At 34.4% G+C, this 24533-nt stretch overlaps 1 protein-coding gene and 1 pseudogene across 2 annotated transcripts; both read right to left on the bottom strand.

The window, feature by feature from the left end:
* Positions 1-4: 4 nt before the first annotated feature.
* LOC123197739 lies at positions 5-10347 on the bottom strand (annotated as a pseudogene).
* Positions 10348-13328: 2981 nt separating this feature from the next.
* LOC123197738 (probable LRR receptor-like serine/threonine-protein kinase At1g56140) lies at positions 13329-23944 on the bottom strand. 2 transcript variants are annotated; one of them, XM_044612096.1, is made up of 24 exons: positions 23713-23944; positions 21778-21967; positions 21620-21691; positions 20822-20893; positions 20640-20711; positions 20104-20175; positions 19935-20006; positions 19534-19608; positions 19356-19427; positions 18909-18983; positions 18745-18816; positions 18581-18652; positions 18422-18487; positions 17522-17587; positions 17386-17430; positions 17195-17259; positions 16452-16828; positions 16169-16367; positions 15787-15939; positions 15571-15689; positions 15016-15226; positions 14693-14924; positions 14439-14589; positions 13329-13969 (listed from the first exon to the last, which is right to left on the bottom strand). In XM_044612096.1, the coding sequence occupies exons 1-24, from the start codon at positions 23849-23851 to the stop codon at positions 13595-13597; spliced, it is 3114 nt and encodes a 1037-aa protein (XP_044468031.1). In that variant the 5' UTR covers positions 23852-23944; the 3' UTR covers positions 13329-13594. The 2 variants fall into 2 exon arrangements, with proteins under 2 accessions (XP_044468031.1, XP_044468032.1); XM_044612097.1 differs by lacking the exon at positions 18745-18816.
* Positions 23945-24533: the final 589 nt, after the last annotated feature.

The raw sequence follows: 24533 nt of genomic DNA, 5'->3' as shown, positions 1-24533 counted from the left end.
TGGCTTTGAATTTACTGCAATTTCTATATTCCTCATAATAAACCAAAAGATCAACCAAAACTTTCAACACTGAAATTGCCAATCAGAATAGTTCTGGCGGATTATCACAATTCAGAGCCAATGTCCCTATATACTACATTGTGCTTGCTCGTGGGCTTTCACCTTTATCCATTGTTCTTGAAGCTTGTTGAGGGGATGTAACGGTTGGTATCATCACAGTCTTCAGCTGTATAATTACTGGAGGAGGTATTCACATCATCAAATGTCCATTCAGTCAAGTATCCAGGCTTTGAATTCACTGTACTCACTTCGGTATCTCCACAAAGCATAGCAATCACCCGGGACATCGACGGCCTTGAAGAAGGCAATGTTTGAGTGCACAAAAGTGCTACTCCTATCAGGCATTTTACTTCTTCCTCATTGAAGTTTGACAATTTGGAGTCCACAAGTTTGAGTTGGCGATTGTTCTTGTACAAATGCCAAGCCTGAGAAGCAATGAATGAGCAAGAGAATGTGAGAAATCGATAAAACAAACAATTACACTCAATAATAACTAAAAAGAAAGAACACATGAGGTGTATATTAATTTATTCTAAACAAGGTTATGTTTAGGATCTCTTAATCTCTTTCATTACAATGAATGTATTTACTAATGAACTGTTATATCACCCATACAAAAAATAATATATTTATATGCTAAAATTCCCATACCTATGAGAAACATTCTTATTACTAAGAGAAACTATACTAAGATTACCATTCCTAAAAGAAATCCTAGACCAGCTTCATGGGTTAACCCCATACCACTTTTGAGCTTAAGGGCATTGCACTTGCACTCCCACTTGTTCACTAGGGAGCAAAGCCCCACAAACACTGACCAGGTCGTGAGACCTTGCCCACTGACCAAGGGGTGGAAGCCCTATGTGTTGGTATAACATCTTAAAGATGAAGTGTTCATCAATTCCGATGAGTTAAAAAGATTAAATTATGACATGACTAATTGAATAAGTGATGAAATAAAAGAGAAACGTTTTGACACGCAAATCAAATTTGGCCTTGAATCAGATAAAAAAGGAGAAAAAAATGTACTGAAACAAGATTCATACCCAATCAAGAAGATACATCTTCTCTTCTTCCAAGCTTGAATCCGAGTTTGGCCTCCCACTCACAACCTCTAAAGCCACAACTCCAAAGGCAAATACATCAGTTTTCTCTGTAAGATAGCCATGCATGGCATACTCTGGCGCAACATATCCACTATGTCGGTAAAGTGAGAAAATTCATTTCAGTCATACAATAAAAGTAAAAACTTAAAAGCTTAATAAGTTCTATCTTTAGGAAAGTCTTACATTGTTCCTGCAACACGAGTGCTTATGTGGGTTCCCTTATCATCATAAAGTTTGGCTAGACCAAAATCTGATATTTTGGGAACAAGATTACTATCAAGCAAAATGTTACTGGCCTTCACATCTCTGTGTATAATTCGAAGCCTCGACTCTTCATGAAGGTAAGCTAGGCCTCTTGCCACTCCTAAACATATATCATAACGTGTTGGCCAGTCAAGATCAAAACTTCCTTTTCCTGCTCACAAAAGTTATATCAAAAGTTTGAAAATGTGGTTTCCAAGCTAAAAAATGCTAGGACTCCCAAGAAAAACTTATTACTATTAGGTTTGCATCGAGTTGAGCTAAACTCGGGCTTAGAATAGCTAGAGTTTGACTCAGCTTGAAAGAGTTGAGGGTCGGGCTGGACGAGCTCCCTCAAACCAAGTTTGAGTTTAGCTTGAAGTGTGGGGAGCCTAGGCTTGAGTTCAACTACTATACCTAAACACTGTTGTTTTGATGTCCGTAAAATCGCTCACAATCGGTAAAACGATATTGTTTTGATATATATTAGTCAAAACGATATCATTTTGACCATTTCGAATCAAAATTCTTAGGCTCATGAGTCGAACAACCCCAGTGTCATAATCCTAAGCAAATCTTAAATTAATAAAACACAGGATAGATACTAAGTATGCATAGACATCTCACATTGCCTGAGGATGCTAACAGAAAATTGGTTAAATTGTCTAAGCTTTTAAGCTATCAACATGTGCTTTGGTTTCAAAACCCAAATGTGAAACCATGACAAATTATGGGTCTAAAACGGACCATATTTTGACAATGGGTTGGTCTATTAGACCAAGATGTTACACTCAGGCTCAAGCTTGCCCAAGATCAGGTCCATCGAACTAAGTTTGCAATCGAGTTTAAGACATCTCAGCTTGAACTAGCCCTAAGTACTACACATATATTTTCCACATACCAAATAACACTTGATCAAGACTATTATTTTCCAGATATTCATATACAAGGATTCGTTGTCCTCCTTCGTAACAACATCCATGAAGTTCTACTAGGTTACGGTGCTGCACAGCAGATACAGTAGCAATTTCTGCAACAAATTGGCTCTTCCCCTGATGGGATGCTACAGATAATTTCTTAGCAGCAATCACTCTTCCACCACTGAGTGCTCCATGTTGTGTAAAAAGTTGAATTTTTGAGGAAAATCAGGAAAAAAAAAAAAAGTTGATCAGCTAACTCAACACTTGGTCGGCATTGATTAGAACAATGACTTTACCTTATAAACTGGTCCAAATCCTCCTTCTCCAAGCTCATTAGCAGGGCTGAAGCCTTCTGTGGCAGTCTTCAGTTCATCATAACTGAAAGTGTATGGTCTAACATCCATCCCTAGCAGTTCTGAGAATTTAATATGAAAAGACCAAAATGAACAAACTAGTATGTAAAATCAATAAAGCAAACAAACACGCAAAAGAGTAGATGGTTCACCCGAAACAAGGCTACATCCATGAGAGTTAATATTTTTACTTACCATCATCATCAGCCTGTGGCCTTCTTCTTCTTCGAATAATGAAGAAAACTGCAAGAAGTAACAAAAATACAACCCCAACAACACCAACAATAATTCCCACAATTAGTCTTGTTTTACTCTTCTGACTTGGAGGTCTTACGGTAGGTTCAAAAGCTGTATCAAAGTTCAGTAACGTAAGGAAATAAAATGAAAGAGGAAAAATACCAAAAAAAGGAAAGTACATATTTCTTTAACCTGGGGTAGCACTGATGGCCGAAATTGAAGGTCCATATGTACCTAGGTAAGGAAGACAACAAGTCCCTTTCCCAGCCCAAAACAAGTGGATTTCCAATTAGTTTTCAGATACCTGAGCCATAAATTCTCTCTGAACTGCTCTTCTAGGGACTCCACCAGCTACCCTTGTTATGTCAAAGTCCTTTTCAACGCGATTTCCCTGGAATAAACAGATTCAAAGATTGAATGTAAAGCAGGAGACATTAAGGTCATTCATCATGCTTTTACCTCAGCAAAACCTTATGTGGTATTTAGCCTATCCTACCCAAAAAACTACCTCAAGGGAACTCACACCCAACTTAATTCCCCACCAGGGTACCAATGTGGGACTAACATCATTCACAACAAACTCAACACTAAACTCCCCTCATTTGGGTATCCAATCTCTTATCACACATTAGGTCATTAGTCCAACATCACCCACACTACAAACTAAACACTATCGTCTCCACATCTGGGGATTTGGGGATGGTGTTTTACCAAATATTAGAACTGGAATCACAAGGATCAGTGTCTCTCGATGGATAGAATTATTCTTAACCTACTTAACACTCACCCACCCTCATCTCTCTTACCACATATTGGGTCATCGGTTCAACACTACTCACAACGGGATGAGATGATGGGATTTTACCAAAGTTGGAGATTGAATTACACAGACCGATACCTCTCAGTTTGTAAAATTGTTTTTAACCTCGGGCTCTAATATCAACTGTTGGGTTATTGAATCTCTCACACCCCAAAAGTTACCTTAAGGGGTGACTTTTCCCTCACACTTATATACGCACTCAACTTAATCCCCAACCAATATGGAATAACAATGTCAGATACTTACCAACCTATGTGCTATATATCGAGGCTGCTTTAGCTAAAATAATCTGAAAATGTAATACATACCTGAACCTATATATAGAAACCACGCCTCCCAAAACTTCGCCACCCTATAGTATCTAGATTAGCTATTTCTGCAAATTGGAGAGTCACTGTGTAGTTTCCATTTTCAAGACCCAAACCATAATATCTTAGAGATGAAGCAGAAACCCGTGCTGTTTGGAAAAGTTTTGTGTCTGCAGTATTTATGAATTGTGACTCTGAGGAAATTGTAAACCGCAATGGGTCATTTGCCCCCAAAAAATATCCAACATTACTAACTCCCCATCTGTTTGTGTCACTCACATAGTATCCAGCTGGGCCAAGAGTCTCATCTTCCATCTCGTACACAAGTTTATCAGAAGATGTAAATTGTGGACCACCACAGTTAATTGCAAAGCTGGAATCTGCATATGGATATTGCCACTTAACAGGTAAGTTCAAAAAAGGTTTCCTCACATACAGAAGGAAGAATGTGCCCAAAAGTTACCAAACTATCACAGTTTTTAGTTGAAGAGACCGAATTTTTTTTTTTTATTGAAATGATCAAAATTTCAAATTTTCCTATTAAAGTGATCAAACTTTCACTATTTTAATAGGAAATAATAAAAGTTTGGTTTCATTCAATCACTTCAATAAAAAATCTGAAAGTCTAGTCCCTTCAGTAGAAAAAAGCAAAGTTAAGTTTCTTCAATAGAAAAATAGTGACAGTTTGATATCTCCAAGTGTCATTATCCCATGGTACTTGGACAAGTCCTTAGTTATTGTGACAACATTTAACTCTCAAAATCATCATGAGATAGAATTGTACTTACAAATTGGAAATCCTCGATTGCATGGAAAACTATGTTGGAGACAGTTTAGACCACATGGCAAAACACTAAACAAAAAAAGGGAAATATACTTGTACGAGGAACTTAATTAATTATGACAGAACAAACAAAAAAGGCAAATAATACTTCATGTACAAACATTTTCTTGTTAACAAAAACAAACAAATTGACACATTATTATGGGATCAAATGATTTAGAATTAGAGATAATATAAAAAGTTAGAAACTCAATCAGATGATAATTTCTTAGTTTGTTTGTACTTGTTAGTAAAATAATGTCTATAAATGTAGTATTACTCAAACTAAACACTAAAGCACCTACTCTACTAGTTTATCCATCTGAATAAGTTAACCCGCTCTTTTAAAGTATGGTAACTCTTTTGTGCAAAGGACTTATTTTTTAAAAATTGATTGTGTAATTAATAACTTACATAAGCAACTATTTCTTTTGTTATGCGGGCAAGTTATGTAGGTTTACATTAATTATAATTTGGTTTAACAAACTCTAGTAATTGAATATTTTAATAAAAGTTTACGGATACACTTAATGTGATCATTCATGATTGTCCAATTCATTTCATAGGTTATAATCTAAGTAAACAATTTAATGTGGGTTTTAAAGTTATTGCATCGTTGATAGGAAGGTCAATAATCTCTTATATTGGTTAGGACTACTCTCCAAAACTTAACAAAACTTTTTTACCCATTAAAAGTCGAAGGTTCAAGGGAAGAAAGACTAAGTATACCTATAACCTTAAATTATTTAATTTACCATTCTATATCGTATGTGATGATTCTATTAGTGGATTTACCTGATTTTGTTCATTACAGAATTTACATTACATCAAACATTTGAATGAAACATAGAAATGAGATGATCACCTGTTGTTACTTTCAAGAGTGAAGTTATTCGCGACGAAATTTCTGCACATTGCACCCGTAAAAATCTCCTTGTTAGTTTCATCCTTACATATAGAGTGCAATTTTTTGTTAGAAATTTAAGTTCTGAATGAATTGTTACAGAGGAGATAGCAGGATATTTTGCTTTGCAAAGTATACAGATTTTATTAAACTAAAACGGAAAAAAAAAAAAAAGAATTCGACAAATTTCAAGGAGTTTCAAAATCTTACAGTTGTAAATTTTTCTCGATAATCCAAGAAGGAAAGCTACCTGATAAATTATTGTATGAAACGTCTCTGCAAGAACAGGGTAAGAAGAATTTTAGCTACACACTACAGCTACTAGTTATTCCCATGCAGGATGTAAAACTATGCAACCGAGGATACTGATCCCCTGCCAGTTTCTTGGGGACTAGGGCCCCTGTCCACCGACCAGGCAGCAGAACCTCATATGTGCCAGCCTAGTGCCTAATAGGCGAAGGGGTCGTCAATTTCAACATTAATTAGTAACAAGATTAATGCAAATATGTCAGAACTACTTACATATTGAGAAGATTCGCACTTTTATTGCCAGGCAGTGTGCCAGCTAACCTATTATTTCCGAGAAATCTGACAACAAAAGCAGCAAGACATATTTCAATATAATGAGAACATTTTGGGAAGTAAATGACACAACAAAGCAGAAATGGTAGATTACAGGGAAGTTAGAGAACCCAAATTGAAAAGCAAGGTGGGAATCTGTCCACTTATATTGTTGAAACTCAGATCTCTGAATAAAAAAAATATTAGAATTTCACAATTATAATATGCATAGACTTGCTTATAAACAAAGAGTAATGGGATAAGAGCACTTGGAGGTGTAGAACTATTACCTTTTTTTTTATATTGAAGGGACCAATTTTGTCTTTTATTAAAAGGACTGAACTTTCAGATTTTTCAATTGAAGAAATCAAACTTTCAAGTTTTCTTATAAAAAGGACCAAACTTTCAGTATTTTCTATTGAATATATAGAACAAGTATGATTTGACTTATTTGTGTTGTTTTGTTTTTAAAGCAAAGCAATTAGTTTGGTACTTCCAATAAGAGCTAATGAACGTTTAATCCTTTCAATAGAAAAATCTAAAAGTTTGGTCCATTTAATAAGAAAATTTGAAAATTCTATCTCTTCAATGGAAAATCACAAAATTCATTTAATAGAAAAAAAGTGATAGTTCTGAAAACTCTAGGTGTTGTTATCCCAGAAAGTAATGAGAGAGAAAACAAAATTACAAATATCCCAAACTTGGGTAGTTGCCGATGTTAGATGGAATTGAATCTGAAATTTTGTTATTCCTTAGCACTCTGCATTGCAGGGAGCCAACAGTCTCAAAAAGGAAGAAACACAAGCATGTTTCAGATTTTTGAACACAAGATATTAGAAATTTGACAGCGTTGCCTTACAAGGTAGTTAAAGATTTTATATTCCTTATAAAAGCAAAGGAGGAGCTCCCATTTGATAGGTCACTTATTCTCCTACATTTTCATTGTTCAAGAGATTGTTAGCATTCTTTGTTGCAGAATATGGGATCAATGAAATATTGCAATTGAACACTCACAAATCAGTCAGATTAGTCAGATTCGAAAAGGATGATGGAATCGGCCCTTCAAAAGAGTTTCCTTGAAACCTCCTACATTATCATATAAAAAAAGAAAATTGTGAACTGTACTGGCATAGCATTCAAAGTAGTAACATTAAAATGCCTGAATATTCATTCCCAGTCTCAAACATTTTGAGAAGATACTTGAAGCTAAGATAACTTAAGAATGACTGTAGAACAAACTAGAAACCGTGTACGCGATCAATAAAGTAATTAATTACTAAGGTAAGGGAAAGACAAGCCTGATTTATCTTGATTTACCTAAAACCATTTTACGTTCAGCAAAATTAATATTATTTCAATATCTTTTACACCTCTCCCGTTACAATGAATGAATTTGCAAGTGAACTGCTCTCTCACTTATACAAGAAAACAAAGTGTTTATACATATGTTAGGATTATCATTCCTAAACAAAACCCCTAAGGATTCTAATTACTAAACCAAACTCTACTAGGACTCTTATTCCCTAGGAAAATCCTAATATGTCCCTTACTGGGGTAAGCCAAAACCACTAATTGGCTCTAGCCAATTACAGCCTAACTGCTACACACACACAGCGAATAGTTAAACACAGTTTACAGACTCCTGTATTCGTCAATATAGTGCCTTACAGACGAAGAGGTTGCCAATTCCAACAATGAATTAGACAAAATAAACATAAAAAAATAGAATAGTTTTCTCACAAGGTTTTAAGGTGCGACCAATTTCCGATAAAATCAGGGATCCTTCCCGTGAGTTCAATGTCAGAAGCCAGCCTGTGCCCAAAAGAAGAATATGTTTATGATCCGAACCAGCCAATTTTAATCAGCCAAATGCATATTAATATTAGAATATTTCCAATTAGAAGATTAACAGAATAAAAAAGTTCTTACAGTGTTTCCAGGTTCTTCAGATTAGCAAAAGTTGAAGGAATCTCACCACTCAATCCAGAACTATCAATAAATCTGCCATGGCAAGGATCATTCCTAAATTTCATCACAATGTCTCCAGCAAAAAAGCACCATCATTGTTACAGAACATTATAGACTAGGATAGGGATAATAACACCTGATGTATTGAACTATCACACCATTTTTTTTCAAGACTAAACTCTCAAATTTTTTTATTGAAGGAACAAACTTTCGTATTTTTCTATGAAATGAACCAAACTTTTGGGATTTTCTATGGAGGTATCTAACAAACAAAATTAAAATTATTTGTTTTGTTTTTAAAGTAATATGATTAGTTTGATATTTTTAATAAGGAATAATGAAAGTTTAGCCTCTTTAATAAAAAATTTTAAAACTCTAGTTTTTTTCAATAGAAAAATTTTAAAATTTAGTACCTTCAATAAATAAAAAGTTATATTTTGATACTTTTAAGTGTTTTTATCCTAACTAGGATACGTGTTCATAAACAAAATTTTGCATCGAAAATGAAACTGAACATCTAAAATAACTTACAGTTGCTTCAACTTCGTCAAATTACCAAGCTCAGATGGCAGAGGACCAAATAGTCTCAATGTTCCCATATACAATTGCTCTAAATTTGACAAGTTTCCAAGTTCAGGTGGCACAGAACCAGAGAAGTTGTTTGTTCCAAATGCTCTATATTCCCAAGAATTTAGTTCTTTAGTTATAAAATTGCAATGCGATTACCAAAAAGAGTTCATTAAGATAAATTATATGAATTTATTTTGTTAAGAAGGGGACAGAGTTTGAGCTTTACAGGAATACTAATTCAGAAAGCATGCCAAGCTCTTTTGGAATCTGCCCAGATAATGTATTACGGCGAAGGTTCCTGATCATAATGAGAACTAAGTAGCATCAGAAAAAGGCGAACCGTTTGAGTTTCAAAATCAAAATTTTTTGTTAGCTTACAGGTGTTTTATTGCAGTTAGATTGCTGACAGATGGAGACAATGGACCTGACAAGAAATTTGTCGCCAAGTCCCTGATAGAAACAGAAAAACAGGTGACATTACTACTTAAGAATACAAACTTCAAATCATTTTATGACTTTGATACATTTTGAGAGATTAACATAGCTGAATAAAATTAAGCAAAATCTTTTAATAACCCCTCATCTTCTTCCAATGATCCAAAATTATAAACAATGAAATGCTATGAAACCCAGAAATCAAATAACAATGAATATAAAGTAAGCAACACAAGAATACCAGATTTTGCATGAATATCCAAAACAACAAAAAACATGGTGAAAGAGAGATAAAAAAAATTCTCTCTAAATTGAAAATTGTAGAAACCCTAAACATTACAGATGGGTTAGGAAATTCAAACTCCATAGTTCATCGGGGATAACACTATTAATTTGCAGTTCGCCAGCTTTCCTGAAATTTCAAAAATTGTCAAGGTAAGCAGCCCTGAAATTAAAGAAAAGCTCAAATTTTTTTTCCCTTTTTTGATAACTTACATCTCAACGATGTGGCAAAGAGTGTTGTTGTTGTAACAACAATCGCATTTGATGAAAGGGTTGTAATTATTGTCATCAATGTCAATGGAAGCTGAAACGGCTGCTCCACTACATGGCTCTCCACTTATATTCCATTGATTTTGAGAGGCAGATATCCCCCATTTTTCATACAAAGCATTCAATGCTTTCACTGTTATTAGAAAAAAGAATGAGAACAAGTAAAAAATTAGCAAGAAAATCATCATAGAATTTAGAAGAAGACCTTCATTAGGAGCTGTTGTAGTTTGATCTTGAGCTTGAACTACATGACGTACAAGAACTTCCAGGAAAATCCAACTCACACACAAGCAAACTATCACTGAAACTGAAGCTGGTGCTTTCACCAACATTATAATTGTTTGTTTCTTCTAAATAATATTTGATTTATAACATAATTAACATCTCTAAATCAACTCTAAGCCCCTAAGACAACTTGTTCTTGGTTGGCAACTACTATATTATAATATTAGGAGAGAAGCAGCGTTAAAACAGTAATATTAAAAAGAAGAAGACAGAACTTAGATGAAGCAGATCTTCATGAAGGGCTGCAGTAGCTTGAGCTTGACGTTGTCTCTGAGCCACAGGACCTACAAAAATAATCCAAGAAAATATGGCTTACGTACAACCAAACAATTACTGAAACTGAAGTGACAGGCAGACTATTTTCATCAATGTAGTCTATGATTGTTCTGCATTAAACGGTTTCCGGGTAGCGACGGAACTTATATAAAATCTAATTCTACTTTCAAATGTCAACTTTATATATACTAAAAAATTAAGGGTGTTGATTTTTACGGTGACAAACAACCTCATTTGACAGACCTCGATAATTTTTTTGGGATAGAGCTCGACTATTAATTTGATAAATCTCAAAAAGATTAACTCAACAAACTATCGTTAAGATCTCTACTTATAGGCATATCACAACTGTTTTTTTTTTTTTTATATAGTAAGCGCTCATTAGGTTCATAAATGCAATCTTAACCCTCAAAATTTACGAAATGCTTGGTTTTTTCAGCTGAAGTTTGAAGGAAATAATGCTTTTATCAAAATTTCAAAATTTGTTGAAGGGTCAATATATTTATGGGAGGTTAAATTGATGAAGATTGAATTAATGATATTTCAAAAACAATTGGTGCTCACAACCCAAAAGGCTTAAACACATCGGTGTAGGGTCACTTTTCTGAAAGGCCAAAGTTCTATTTCCCACCCACCTAAAGTATGTTATTTTCTCAAGTTTTTCTCGTTAATTTTAAAGATTTTATTTACCCACTCATGAATGATTAAAATTGATTATTTCAAGAGTAAAATTATCATTTTATTTATAATATTAAAAATAAATTTAAATTTCATTTCATTTTTTCTCCTAAACCCTAAAAATAAGCAATTTCTCCCAATCCAAGTTTTTAAAAATAATATTTTTCCTCCTAGGGTTTCCAAGTTTTTAAATTCAATATTTCAGCAAGGTTTCTTCCTCTCCGACGATTTCTAAATGATGTCTCTTCCTCTCCGATGCGGTCTCTTTCTAGCAGTTCTCCTGGATATCGTCGTTGATGAAGACGAGTTGTCTTCATTAACGATAATGTTGAGGAGAACTATCAGAAGGAGGTCACATTGGAGAAGAAGAAACATTGTCTAAAGGTCGTCAAAGAGAAAAATATATCGTTGAAAAATTGAATCTAAAAACTTAAAAATCCTATGAAAAAAAATACTATTTTTGAAACCCTAGATTAAGAGAAAATTGTTAATTTTAGGGTTTAAAAGAAAAAATAATATAATTAATAGCTTCAATTAATTTTAATAACTTGTAAATAAGTAAATAAGGTTTTTAAAAGTTACCAAAAGAAAATTTGAAAAACAACATACATTGCTATGGAAGTGGTCGTTTGGCCTGTCTGAAAGCAGCATACACTTACTACAAAAAGGTCAAGCACGTGGGGGATTTACATAGAAAAACCAATGTTTTATTCTTTGAATCGGGTCTTGACCTGTTGGAAAGCTCCGGTCGTGGATGGATTGGTCTGAATCAACAATCACATCATGACTTAATTAAAAAAATTTAAAATGAGTTTTTAGTATGATGATATCAATATGATCTTCTGCTCACATCAATTTGATTGACAATAACCACAATTTAATAAGATTCACTCAATTCAACTTTAAATCATTCTAATCCAATAGTTAAAATATGTTTTAACCATAATTTAAATCAAATTTGTTATTAATTCCTAATTAGACTAGTCAGTCAAGCCAAGCTAGTCCGGTCGGTTGTTATGATACCAACAAAAACCTTATACTTAGATTGTCTTTAAAACATACAAATACATATGGGGTCAAGTTTTGCTCTATTTTTGGGATAGGTAAATAGATTGTCTGCATTTGTTATTTTCTAACTCGAAACATTAATAGATGGAGGGGTAGTTGGGGTGGATCTCTAAAATATGTGGTGTTTCAGTCGTTTTACTTTTCAAAACTCTAAGAATTAGGTAATCTTTCCCCAATAAGGAAATTAAGTAGGCACATAAATTCAAAGTTTAGACTTTATGAAACAAAATTGAAAAGAGTATTTCGGTATGTACATATTTTTTTAAAATATAATTTAGGTATGTAAATGATATGTTATTATATAATTAAATATTATTTTATATTTAATTTAAAATTATTTAATTATGTAATAATATATTATCTATATATTTAAATTATATATTAAAAATATATATATAATATTTTATTAAGTTAAAAAACGTGATCATATATTTATCGTAAAGAAGTTGAAGATTAAGGAAAGTTCTAATTTTTTATTAAGCCCCGATGATGCTTCCCACCCAAACTTTGATAAAATGACCATTTTTCACCTTTAAGTTTGAAAAGTCAGTTTTCCCTGTGAGTCATCCAATTTTCACATATCACAGTTATGTTAAATTACACGGGGGTATTAAGGTAATTAACTATGCACAGAAAATGAAATTACCTCAAATGCCCCACATTGATCTCAATCTCACCTTCGCCTTCACCGCCACTGCCAGTCTCCATTAGGAGAATAATAATGAGTAGATGTCCCTTACAAATGAAGAATAATTTTCTCTCCATCTATGTACCCACAAGGGAAATTTCCTCGCCATTCCTGTAGGCCAAAGACCCTAAATTCGAAGTGAAATTGGCATCTCCTTTGGAAATGCATGCAGAGTTTCAAATAGACAAGAAACATCCGTCAATGTTGTAGGAAAGATTATTATAAATAATGCGATCTAAAGAAGGGAGTTCGCTTTGGCCATGGAAAAACTAGTTATTTTATAAAAGACTGTCCAAGAAAATGCAGTATCACTGATGATGAAAATGTTGATAACAAGCCAAAGTACAAGTCAATGACCATCAAAGACGTGCGTGTATTTTAGCCATATAGAGTTGGGAGTAAGGATAGATTCAAACTGAATTAACTTAAATTTGATTGTCAACTCAATGCAAATAAGTTCGATATAGATTAATGTAAATTCAAACTCAAACCTAAAGATTTTATATTATCGAACTCAAATTTGAGAGCTGTTACATGACATGATAAACAGGAATCTCTGAACTCTTATTATTCAACAGTGAATTGAGACAAAATGTGCAAAAAATTTACAAACCAGTACCAACATCTTTTCTCATTCTGCACTTCTAAAAGACTAAAACCTGCCATATGCACACTCAAAAATCATAGAATATTAAACAACCTTCCATAACTCAAAATTCCATCAAGCAGAAGAAATTTGTTTCTATCTGCCCTGTCCAATTATGTCCTGGAGAAAGCTTTTAGCTCCATTCCCTGGAGAAGCTTTATCCCTTAAGCTTGTCGAACAAGTGTCAGGACTTGTAGAATCATTAGTTTTGGTTGCATTTTCATTGACAAATATGGTTGCATCATCAAATTTCCAGTCAGTCAAGTAGCCGGGCTTTGAAGTTACTGGGCTCACTTCAATGTCTCCACACAGCATTGCGACTACCCTAGACATCGATGGCCTGAGCGAGGGCAGTGTCTGAGTACACAGAAGAGCTACTCCTATCAGACGTCTCACTTCTTCCTCGCTGTATTGTGATAATTTGGAGTCTACCAATTCAAGTTCGCGGTTGTTCTCGTGCAAGAACCAAGCCTGAGAAGCAAAAAATATCGGAATTATATGATACAGAATGATATTGAATTGAAAAAGACAATGGTGTGCATAGCCAATCCTGCATGGGTTTGTCTATTGAGTTCACTTAGTATCGCTTTAGTTCTTTAAACGTTGACCTCTTGAAAGGGTCACTCCAAGTCAACTGGCAGTATTCAAAACAATCTGAATAGCACTTAATAGAAAAAAGGATATGGTCTGATGAGACACATTATGCCAATTGATAAAATGTTTGGTTCAAGTCTGAGTCTCAGGCTTTGCGAAAAAATTTGCAATTTTTATGCCTACATATGTCAACACAGGATCTGGGGCAGTCTGGTTTTTCACACCATGCCTCAACGCACTAAATCAAGTTCATTTCAGGATTGAAAATCAAGGCCAGAAACCATATAATGAGCTCAAATATAAGAAAGCAATGAAACGAGTTAGAGCATCGAAATGTTGCACATACCCATTCAAGAAGATACATCATCTCTTCGTCCAAGCTTGAATCTGAGTTTGGCCTTCCACTAACAATCTCTAGAGTCACAACTCCGAAGGCAAATACATCAGTCTTCTCTGTTAGATGTCCTCGCATGGCATATTCCGGTGCAAGATATCCTCTACATCAGTGCAACAGAGCCAAAACTTCATTTCAATAATCCAATGAATGTAAAAGCATGAAAGCCTTAATAAAATTCTGAATCCTGAAGAAAATATTATTACATTGTTCCTGCAACACGGGTGCTTATGTGTGTCTTCGTGTCATCATAAAGCCTGGCCAAGCCAAAATCTGATATTTTGGGGACAAGATTAACATCAAGCAGAATGTTACTGGCCTTCACATCTCTGTGAATGATCCGAAGCCTCGACTCCTCGTGAAGATAAGCTAGACCTCTTGCGACTCCCAAACAAATATCATAACGTGTTGGCCACTCAAGATTTAAGCTGCTATTTCCTGTTCAAAGAGAGCCATAATAAATATTTGAACTACGATTTCCATGGCAAACAACAGTGGAAACCCTTTTGCATGAATGGCATTTTCATACCAAATAGTGCTTGATCAAGGCTATTGTTTTCTAGATATTCATAAACAAGGATGCGTTGTGCTCCCTCATAACAGCATCCATAAAGTTTGACAAGGTTCCGGTGCTGCACAGCAGATATAGTAGCAATTTCTGCAGCAAACTGGCTCTTCCCTTGGTGGGATGCTACAGATAATTGCTTCACAGCAATTACTCTTCCATCACTTAGTTTTCCCTGAGAAGAAAGTTCAAGTTGAATTGGTGAGAATAGCTAGTGCTTCAAGTTGAATCTAATACAGGGTGATCATGCTATCTATGTTTGTAGGGGTCAATTCCAGCCGAGCCGGTTCAAGCTCAAATCCATATTCAACTGAGTTCGAGGGTTTATCAACGATTCACCTTTTCGATGTTATTGTTCAACAACTGGAGTTGGACATTCTTGATTCGAGATGACCTTCAGTCGGCACTTATTCAAGTTTAGCTCTACTTGAATCCACCCCTATGTGTTTAATTATGGCTAGCTACAACAGTGAATATGTAACAACAAATCAACTAAATCAAATAGAAGAATAACTTTACCTTATAAACTGGTCCAAATCCTCCCTCTCCAAGTTTATTTGCAGGACTGAAGCCATCAGTAGCATTCCTTAGTTCAGCATAACTGAAAGTGTATGGTTTCACATCCATCCCCAGAAGCTCTGAAAAAAAACCAACAGACATAGTTTACCACTCAAAACCCTGAACACTGGCTCTGCTTCATTGATTGTAAAAGCTTAATAAAATATTTTGTTTCACCTTCATCATCATTCTGCAGCTTTTTTCTTCTTTTGACAATGAAGAAAACTGCAAGAACTAACAGAAATGCAACCCCAACGCCAACCACAATCCCCACAATCATACCTGTTCTGTTCTTCTCAGTGGTTGGAGCTCTTACAGTAGGTCTAAAATCTGTATCAAAACTTATAGTTAATTCTATAACACTCCTAGGCAAATTCTACATCGACAAAATATAGAAGAGATATCGGGTATATATAAGTATCTCATGTCTTATTTTAAATTGCAAAACTTAAAAATAAAACTATGATGGAATATTTACATTACATCTCTCAAGTGCTTTTCAATGTGGGATTTATGAAAATCAACCAAACAGATAAAAGGAAATCTTTTATTGTTTTACCTGGGGTGGCGCTGATGGCTGAAATTAAAGGTCCATATGTACCTTGGAGAGGAACACAGCAAGTCCCTTTCCCAGCCCAAAAGAAATGGATTTCCAAGTAGTTTTCCGATACCCGAGCCTTATATTCTCTCTGAACAGCTCTCCTTGGGATCCCACTCGCTAAGCTCTTTATGTTGAAGTCCTTTTCTACAAGATTTCCCTGAAGACAAACAGATTCAGGAACTCGAATAAGAACACAATTTTGGCCAATCATCCTTAAAAAATTTTAAAATGTAATGCATACCTGAACATAAATGTCAAAAAGCCGCCTTCCAAGACTCTTCCATCCTGAAGAATCTAAATTAGCTATTTCTGCAAACTGAAGGGTGACAGTGTAGTTCCCATTTTCAAGGCCTAAACCATAGTATCTCAGAGATGAAGCAGAGATCCGAGCTGTCTGGAAAAGCTCTGAATCTAGAGTATTTGTGAATTGAGACTGAGAAAAGATTATATATTGTTGATTATTGTTTCCGGTAAAATATCCAACATTACTAACTCCCCATCTGTTTAAGTCAGGCACATAATATGTAGCTGGGCCAAGAGTCTCATTATCCCTCTCATACACAATATTATCAGAAGATGTAATTTGTGGACCGCCACTCTTCACTGCAAAGCTAGAATCTGCATACCAAACTAAATCATTTCCTTCCCTTCTCTATTATCCTTAGGTATGGTTGATAATCTCACATATGTCGGATACAAATTGGGTGTGGGTATGTAAGTGCCAAAGAAAGTCTCACCTCTCAGCTAGCATTCATGGAGGTCCTATAATTGGTTAACAGAGTTAAGATTTAAACAATTATGACCCAAATGAGGGAAAGTTTTGTCCATTTACCCCTTAGTTGGCCTAGTTCCGGAAGTGGAGACTCAGACAAGGGGAAGGACTGTAAATCCATGGATTAAACTAGCTTCTGAGGTGAGAGAGACCTAAACCACCAATGGAGATCACTTCAAAACAAAAACAAAAAATGGTGATGTAGCACTTACAAATTGGAGAATCTCGATAGCAAGGAAAAGTGCGTTGGAGACAATTCAGGCCATGCGGCAAAACACTGAGGGAAGAAGAGAAACACAGTTTTATGAGGAGATTGAGTCAGAAAGAAGGGGCAGCTATTCATTTCAGGATTGTTATAGAGAGTTTCAGGCATTTGAATTAAAGAAAGAAACTTGATAATCACCTGCTGTTGGAGCTTTCTAGTGTGAAGTTGTTGGCAACTAAGTTACTGCAAACAGCACCAACCAACAAAATGCAAATGTAAGTTTCATCATAGCGTAACAAAAGAAATTTTCAGTGGGATGAATTAATAGACTTACAGTTGTAAATTTTCTTGGTTGATCCAAGAAGGAAAGCCGCCTAATAAATTATTATATGATAGGTCTCTGAAAGCATAAGGGGAGGAGAAGGTTAGCTACGCAATATAACTGCTTTTAAACGTTAAATTCAAGCATTGTACTAATCACATTGATTTTTTACTATAAGCTCTTTGTTCAAGACACTTTTACAGCAAACCAGATTTCCCATAAAAACTTGTCTATATTGGTTGGGAATCAAGTTGGCTGTAAGTATATAAGTGTAAGAGAAAATCTTACCCTTTGAGCTAGTTTTTGGGGGTGAGAAAGGACTTTTCAATATCCTAATAAATGGTATCAAAGCCCAATGTTCAAAACAATTTCGCTTCAATTTGAAGTTCCAACCTGGTAAGCTAAAGGTCTGGTTAGAGGGAGGTTACTCCTTACTCCCCGGTTGGCCTGCCCTCACCGGTTGACCTGGTTTAGGAGGAGGTTACTCCTTACTGCCCAGTTGGACTACCTTCAGCAGTTGGTTTCTGAGGCTCAAGCGAAGAGTAGGTTTCATCAGCCTTACTTCTACATTGGCCTACCTGGTTGAGGGTTCCACATTACCAAAGGTCTAGTTGAGGGCGGGTTGATCCTTACACCCCAATCCTCCTTGATAGGCCTGGTTCTTAGGCTCAGGTGAAGGGGACGTTTCGTCAGCCTTACTTCCACATTGGCTTGCTTGGCTATGGGTCTCACATTGGCTTGTCTGGTTAAGGGCCCCACATTGCTTAAGAATTAAGATGGGTGTAACCGTGTGGGTATATAAGTGTAAGAAACAATCTCACCTTGAGTTAGCTTTTAGGGTGGAAAAGAGGAGAGACCCAATAAAACTTTTCAAACCCGAAACAAGATTGAGAAGATGTCAAAAGTACTTACATGTTTAGAAGACCAGTGCTTTTTTCTGCAGGCAGAGTACCATTTAAATTATTGTTTCCAAGAAACCTGAGTAGGAACCCAGAAATAATTGTTTCAATATGATTACATTTTCAGAGACAAATGATTGTATGATACAACAAAGCAGAGATGGTAGATTACAGGTGAGTCAGCAAACTCAAATTGAAAAGCGAGCTTGGAATTTGCCCACTTAAATTATTGAAACTCAGATCCCTGAATAAAAATTATAGCAATTATTCAATCATAAGATCAAGAAGCTTGTTAACAGTTTCAAAACGGAGGGAAAGAAAAAGGAATAAACATACAAATTCTGTAGGCTCTGGAATTCGCCAATATTGGATGGAATTGTATCAGAAATGTTGTTATTTCTTAGCTGTCTGATGTATTTGGAACCAACATATTCAAGATCAATGAAAAAAGATGAAGAAATTCAGAAAATGATAATAGAAATTCGGAAGTGTTGCCTTACAAGGTACTTAAAGATTTCATATCCCTTATGAATGCCAAGGACGATAAGCTCCCATTTGACAAATCGCTTATTCTCCTACATTTTCAATTAATATGAGATTTTTTTAGCATAGGATGACAACAGGAGATTATCACCTTTTTTTTTTTTTGTTGAAGGGACCGAGTTTTTTTTTTTCTATTTAAAAGACTGAATTATCAGATTTTTATATTAAATGAATCAAATTTTCAGATTTTCTTATAGAAATTTTATTTTTATCATTTCTTTATAAAAATATAAAAGTTCAGTTCATTTAATAGAAAAATATGAGATTCCAATCTATTCAATGGAAAAAAACCAAGTTTGGTCTCAATATGATAATTTGATACTCTCAAGAGTTGTTATCTCTTTTTTAGCATTGATTACTGCAAAATTCAAATATGACGGGAGAAACGGGAGAAGAACACTCACAACTCTGTCAGTGAAGTCAGACTGGAAAAGGATGATGGTATTGGCCCAGTAAAAGAGTTTCCTTGTAGTCTCCTGCAATATTGTGTAGAACCAGAAAATTATGAACTAAACTGTATAAATTTCAAAATAGAATGCAGATTTAAGTGAAAAGGAAAAGTAAAATGTTAGAGTTTCTCACAAGACATTAAGCTTTGTCCAATTAGTTCCTATGAAGTCAGGGATCTTTCCTGTAAGTTCAGTGTCTGAAGCCGACCTGAGAACAATAAAAGAACTGTTACGGTTTTGAAAAGTGTTATTAGGCCTCTCCCCCTCAACCAGGCAGGTCAACCGGGGAGTAAACTGGCCATACCTCTTCATCTCAGCCTCCTGAATCAGGCCCAGTGGGGAGTAATAAAAGGCAACCTCCCGTCAACTGAGCAGGGTCCTTGGTTACCATTTGTTGAGACCTTCAAAAGTATTATGAGGTCTCTCCCACCCCAAAAACTAACTTAATAAGTAAGGTTTTCCTAATAAGAACATGTTTGGGATGTGATGCTTTTTGTTTTTGGTCAACAAATTAATATATTGAAAAATTCTTACACTGTAGTCAGCCTTTGTAGATTAGCAAAGCTTGAAGGAATCTCACCACTCACTCCAGAACTGTCAATATATCTGTCAAGGTAAAGAGTATTCAAAAAATCCATCACTGCATGCCAACTTTCCTTCAAATTTTGCATTCAAATGAAACTGGAAGTCTATAAGAACTTACAGTTGCTCTAATTTCGTCCAATTACCAAGCTCGGATGGCAGAGGACCGGAGAAATTGTTTATTCCAATTGAACTGCCAAAATAAAAAGCATAAATGTGTGATGTCAGAAATCTTGGGCCCTCAAATATGGGGTGTGAGATCAACATCTTTATTAATTATATGCTGACTTTAACATGCTTTGGGTTATAGTCTAATTGTTAAAATGATTTAAGATAGGATATATAATCTTTTATTTTTATTTTTCGGACTTATAGATTCCAACACGACAGTTCGAAATGGGGTCTGACTTTTTTTCGGCTAACCTATCTGAACTTGGTCTGGCTCTCATTGGCTCAACCTAAACAGGGTCCAGCTCTCCTTAACTAAACCTGAAATAGTGTCTTGGCTAGCTCATGGGTACACCTAGGTTTGATCCCTTAACATGCTTTGGATTCTAGTTGCTAACTTAAACCAATCTAACTTCAATACCAATGACTTAAGCCAATCTAACTCTAATAAAATCAAAAAGAAAAACAAGTTGTAAAGTTTAAACTTACAATGAGATTAGTTCAGTAAGCAATCCAAGTTCTTTCGGAAGCTCCCCTGATAATGCATTAGTGCCCACGGTCCTGATCATATACGATAAAAATTAAGCATCAGCAAAAGAAAATAAGAATTTAGATGGACTTGCCATCTTCCATATCAATTTAATTTTAAACAAAAATTCAGATCAGCCTACAGGTATTGCATGGCAGTTAGATTAGCAATTGATGGAGACAATGGACCTGTCAAGAAATTCTGAGCCAAGTTCCTGTTATACAAAAAAAAAAAAAAAACCATGTTAAGGAACAAAGATTCTTATGAAACCCAAAGGAAAGCACACAACACTAAAATGTTAGATACTCAAAACAAGAACACAAGAATATACATGGAAAACCCAATACAAGAAAACCAAGGACAAACAATGAAGAAAATTTTAGTATGAATGAAGATTACAAATGCGGAGAGAACCACAAAATATACAACAAAAAGGATAACAAGAGGTGTCGAATTATCACATGTTCCCTATTAAAAATGACCAAACTTTGTTTGTTATTATTATTATTTATTTTGAATAGACTTATCTCTCAAATTTTTCTATTTAAGTAATCATACTAATCATATTATTTCCAAATCAAACCATATTAATTGTGTTTATTAAGTATTTACTAATAATTTGATCCCTTTTATAAAAAATTATGAAAATTCAATTGTCCAATAGAAAATTATAAGATTTAAATCTCTTCAATTCATGTGTAATTATCCCTACAACAAAATATATATGAATTCAGTTGACTGATAAAAAGTTCGAGTCACCTCATGTGCGTGCGCACAAACACACATACATAAATATGTACATATAATATATATATATATATATATATATATATATATATATATATATATATATATGCATGCATGCATGTGGTGTAAATTGTTGAAATTTTGAAACAAAAGTTGGCAAATTCCTATCAAGAGTTTATGAAATGAAACATACAGATTGGTGAGGGATGTCAAAGTCCATAGCTCATCTGGGATTGCCCCAGAAACGTCCAGCGAGTAAACTTTCCTAAAATTCAAGAAAATGCTTGTAAAAGCAAACTAAGGAAACAAGAAGTCATTTGTTTGAAATTAACGAGAAAGCTTCATGCTCACAATGCGGTAATGCGGCAGACAGAAGAGTTGTTGAAAGAACAAACACATTTGATAAAAGGGTCGTAAGTCGGGTCATCGATGGCGATGGAGTTGTCTATGGCGGCTCCGCTGCACGGGTCTCCACTTAAATTCCATTGCCGTCCATTTGCAGATATTCCCCATTTTTCAAATATTGCATTCAATGCGCTCACTGTCACAAAAAATTGTCGACTTTTCTCAGAGAAAATTTATCGTAATTGTCAACATTTTATCAGCTTTTTGACTTTAAGTAACGTGTATTCATTAATGAGTCTGAAATTTCTGCACTATGATAAAATTCTTATCGTTCACTCTCGGAAAAGAACAATTGAAAAGGAAAATTGCCTTTCAAGATTATTAATTCAGTTTTATTTTTTCCACTATATTTTACTATTAAAATTTGGAATTAATTAGTATAATGATAATAAAAAATAAGGCCAAACGACTTGTTTCCACACAAGTTTTGATGCATTCCTAAATTTGAATCTACAGGATTTTAAAAACTTAAATATACACTTATGAGCAGTTAACCTTAACCAAAATCAAAAAATTGTTATTTTACCACTAAATTCTACAACTTTAAGAGTTTATATCATTTTTCTCTCATAGTTTGAAAAATTATCATTTTTCCCCACTCAAAAGTTTAAAATTTTCATTTTTCCCGTAAAAGTTTTTTCTTCATTCTACAGTGATGGGAATTCTCTTCTTCTCTTTAGTCAGACGAAAATGATTCATCTTCATTGGACTGACGGATTAGCATCTAAAGATTCTTCTAACATTGATTTGTAGCTAGACAAAGATCAATCATCTTTGTCTAACAAACCTACTTTGATGGGAAAGCCAATAGTTGGAGAAGAAGATGTTGGGGTGGTTGACCAACAACAGCGGCTAATTCTCATTGTTGGAGAATGAAGGAAAAAACTTTAGGGGGAAAAATGAAATTTTCAAATTTTTTTATGAGAGAAAATTGTTTGTTCCTCAAACTATAAAAAAATATATATATAAACTCTTAGGTTTTAAGGTTTAGTGATAAAATAACGATTTTATCCTCTATTTTGGTTAAAGTTAACAATTTATTGATAGATATTTAAGTTTTTAAAACCTCATAAATAAGACTTTAAAAGCGCATCAAAAACTTAAGTGGGATTAAGTCCTTTGGCCTAATAATAATAATAATAATAATAATAATGCAAAACAGTTTCCTTGTGTCCTCCGTAAATCTAAAATTTGCTATGTTTTTTTTTTCTTTCACTTTACAATTAGTTTAGTGATTTAGATTTTTGGATATGATCTTCTAATACGTTCTTCAAGAAAGCTCAAGACATATAATTAAGGGGATTTCATCTCACCATTTAAATGGATCTTGAACAAGATGAGTGAAAAGATGAAAGGGATTTTACTTATCGTTCAAGTGGAGTTTAAATAAATTGAGTGAAAAACTTAAAATATTATCTCAAATCTTAGCACAACAACTAAGTAATTAGAATATTAGAAATTTGGGAATTTATTTGGTAAATAAAGAATGTTTGCTTTATATATTTAATTTCTTATACCTAATTGAAAATGGATTATACGCTTTAGTGATTTGATTTGAGTTGAACTCAAAATCTCTAAAATCTTAGTGTTGTCTTTTCTAATTCTGCATTTTTTTACAAGTTCAATTCGAAAATAAAACGAGTGACTTATTGTCATTCCTCGAACGAACGAATTAACCAAACCCATATACAACTTTCAAAGAGGAATTTCATATAGAGTAGTTTTTTTATTAATCCGCATAAAGTCCTGAAGAAATCCTTTTTTTGAGAAGCCTAACAAAAGAAAATGTAAAAGAAGAAGAGAAAGACTAAAACAGTTAATAAGATTTTAATTTCATTTCTATTGAGAAAAAGGCTTTGTAAAAGTAGAAGAGCAACTTACCATCTTTAGGATCTGTAGCAGCTTGAGTTTGGTTATTCTGAGCTTCACCCACATGAACAAGGCCGAAGAAGCAGCAAAATATACACAAACCAATAACAGAAATCGAAGTTGCTGTTGAGGCTGATGGCTTCATCAACATGATCGAATTCGAATCAAATTCTGTATGAACTAAGAAAGCTGTAATATTACACCTGAAAACTGTATGGAATGAAATATATGAAGCCTAAGGATGAGGGTGGCCGAGAGTTGACAGAAAGATGGCGGAACTAACAAGAGAGAGAGAGATGGTGACAAGTTTATATAAATATTTCTTAATGAAGTTGAGTCTCAGATATATGTGAACTAAATAAATAGGTATTTAAGTCTAAGGTTTATCGTCATTTATCTGTCATCCCTGTCATGCATGCCATCAAATTTGATTGAAGACTGATCTGGTAATGGCGAATTGGCGATTTATGTCTCAAGCAAAAGTTTAAGAATATATTAAAGTCAAACTTTTTACTTATATAATATAGTAGTTATAAGATTAATCATTAAATTCAAAATTTTATAAAAATTACGGAGCCAATTTAAACCTAGGTAGCACGGAAACGAAAACGTCGAAACGCCGAAACGTCGAAACGGAAACGTGGAAACGTATTTTCTTAAAAAAATAGGAAACGGAAACGTGGAGAAACGTGTAAATATAAAAAATATACGGGTTTTTTTATAAATATAAATTTTTTATAAAAAATACAATAAAACGCACACTTCCTCTGGGTCGATCGTCCTGATGTCACAGCCAAACAGTTCCAGTCCCAGCAGTTTCCGTTCCTGGAAAA

This window comes from Mangifera indica, chromosome 15 (genome assembly GCF_011075055.1).
Source record: "Mangifera indica cultivar Alphonso chromosome 15, CATAS_Mindica_2.1, whole genome shotgun sequence".
NCBI classification, from domain to species: Eukaryota; Viridiplantae; Streptophyta; class Magnoliopsida; order Sapindales; family Anacardiaceae; genus Mangifera; species Mangifera indica.
This window is presented reverse-complemented; position numbering and strand designations above follow the sequence as displayed.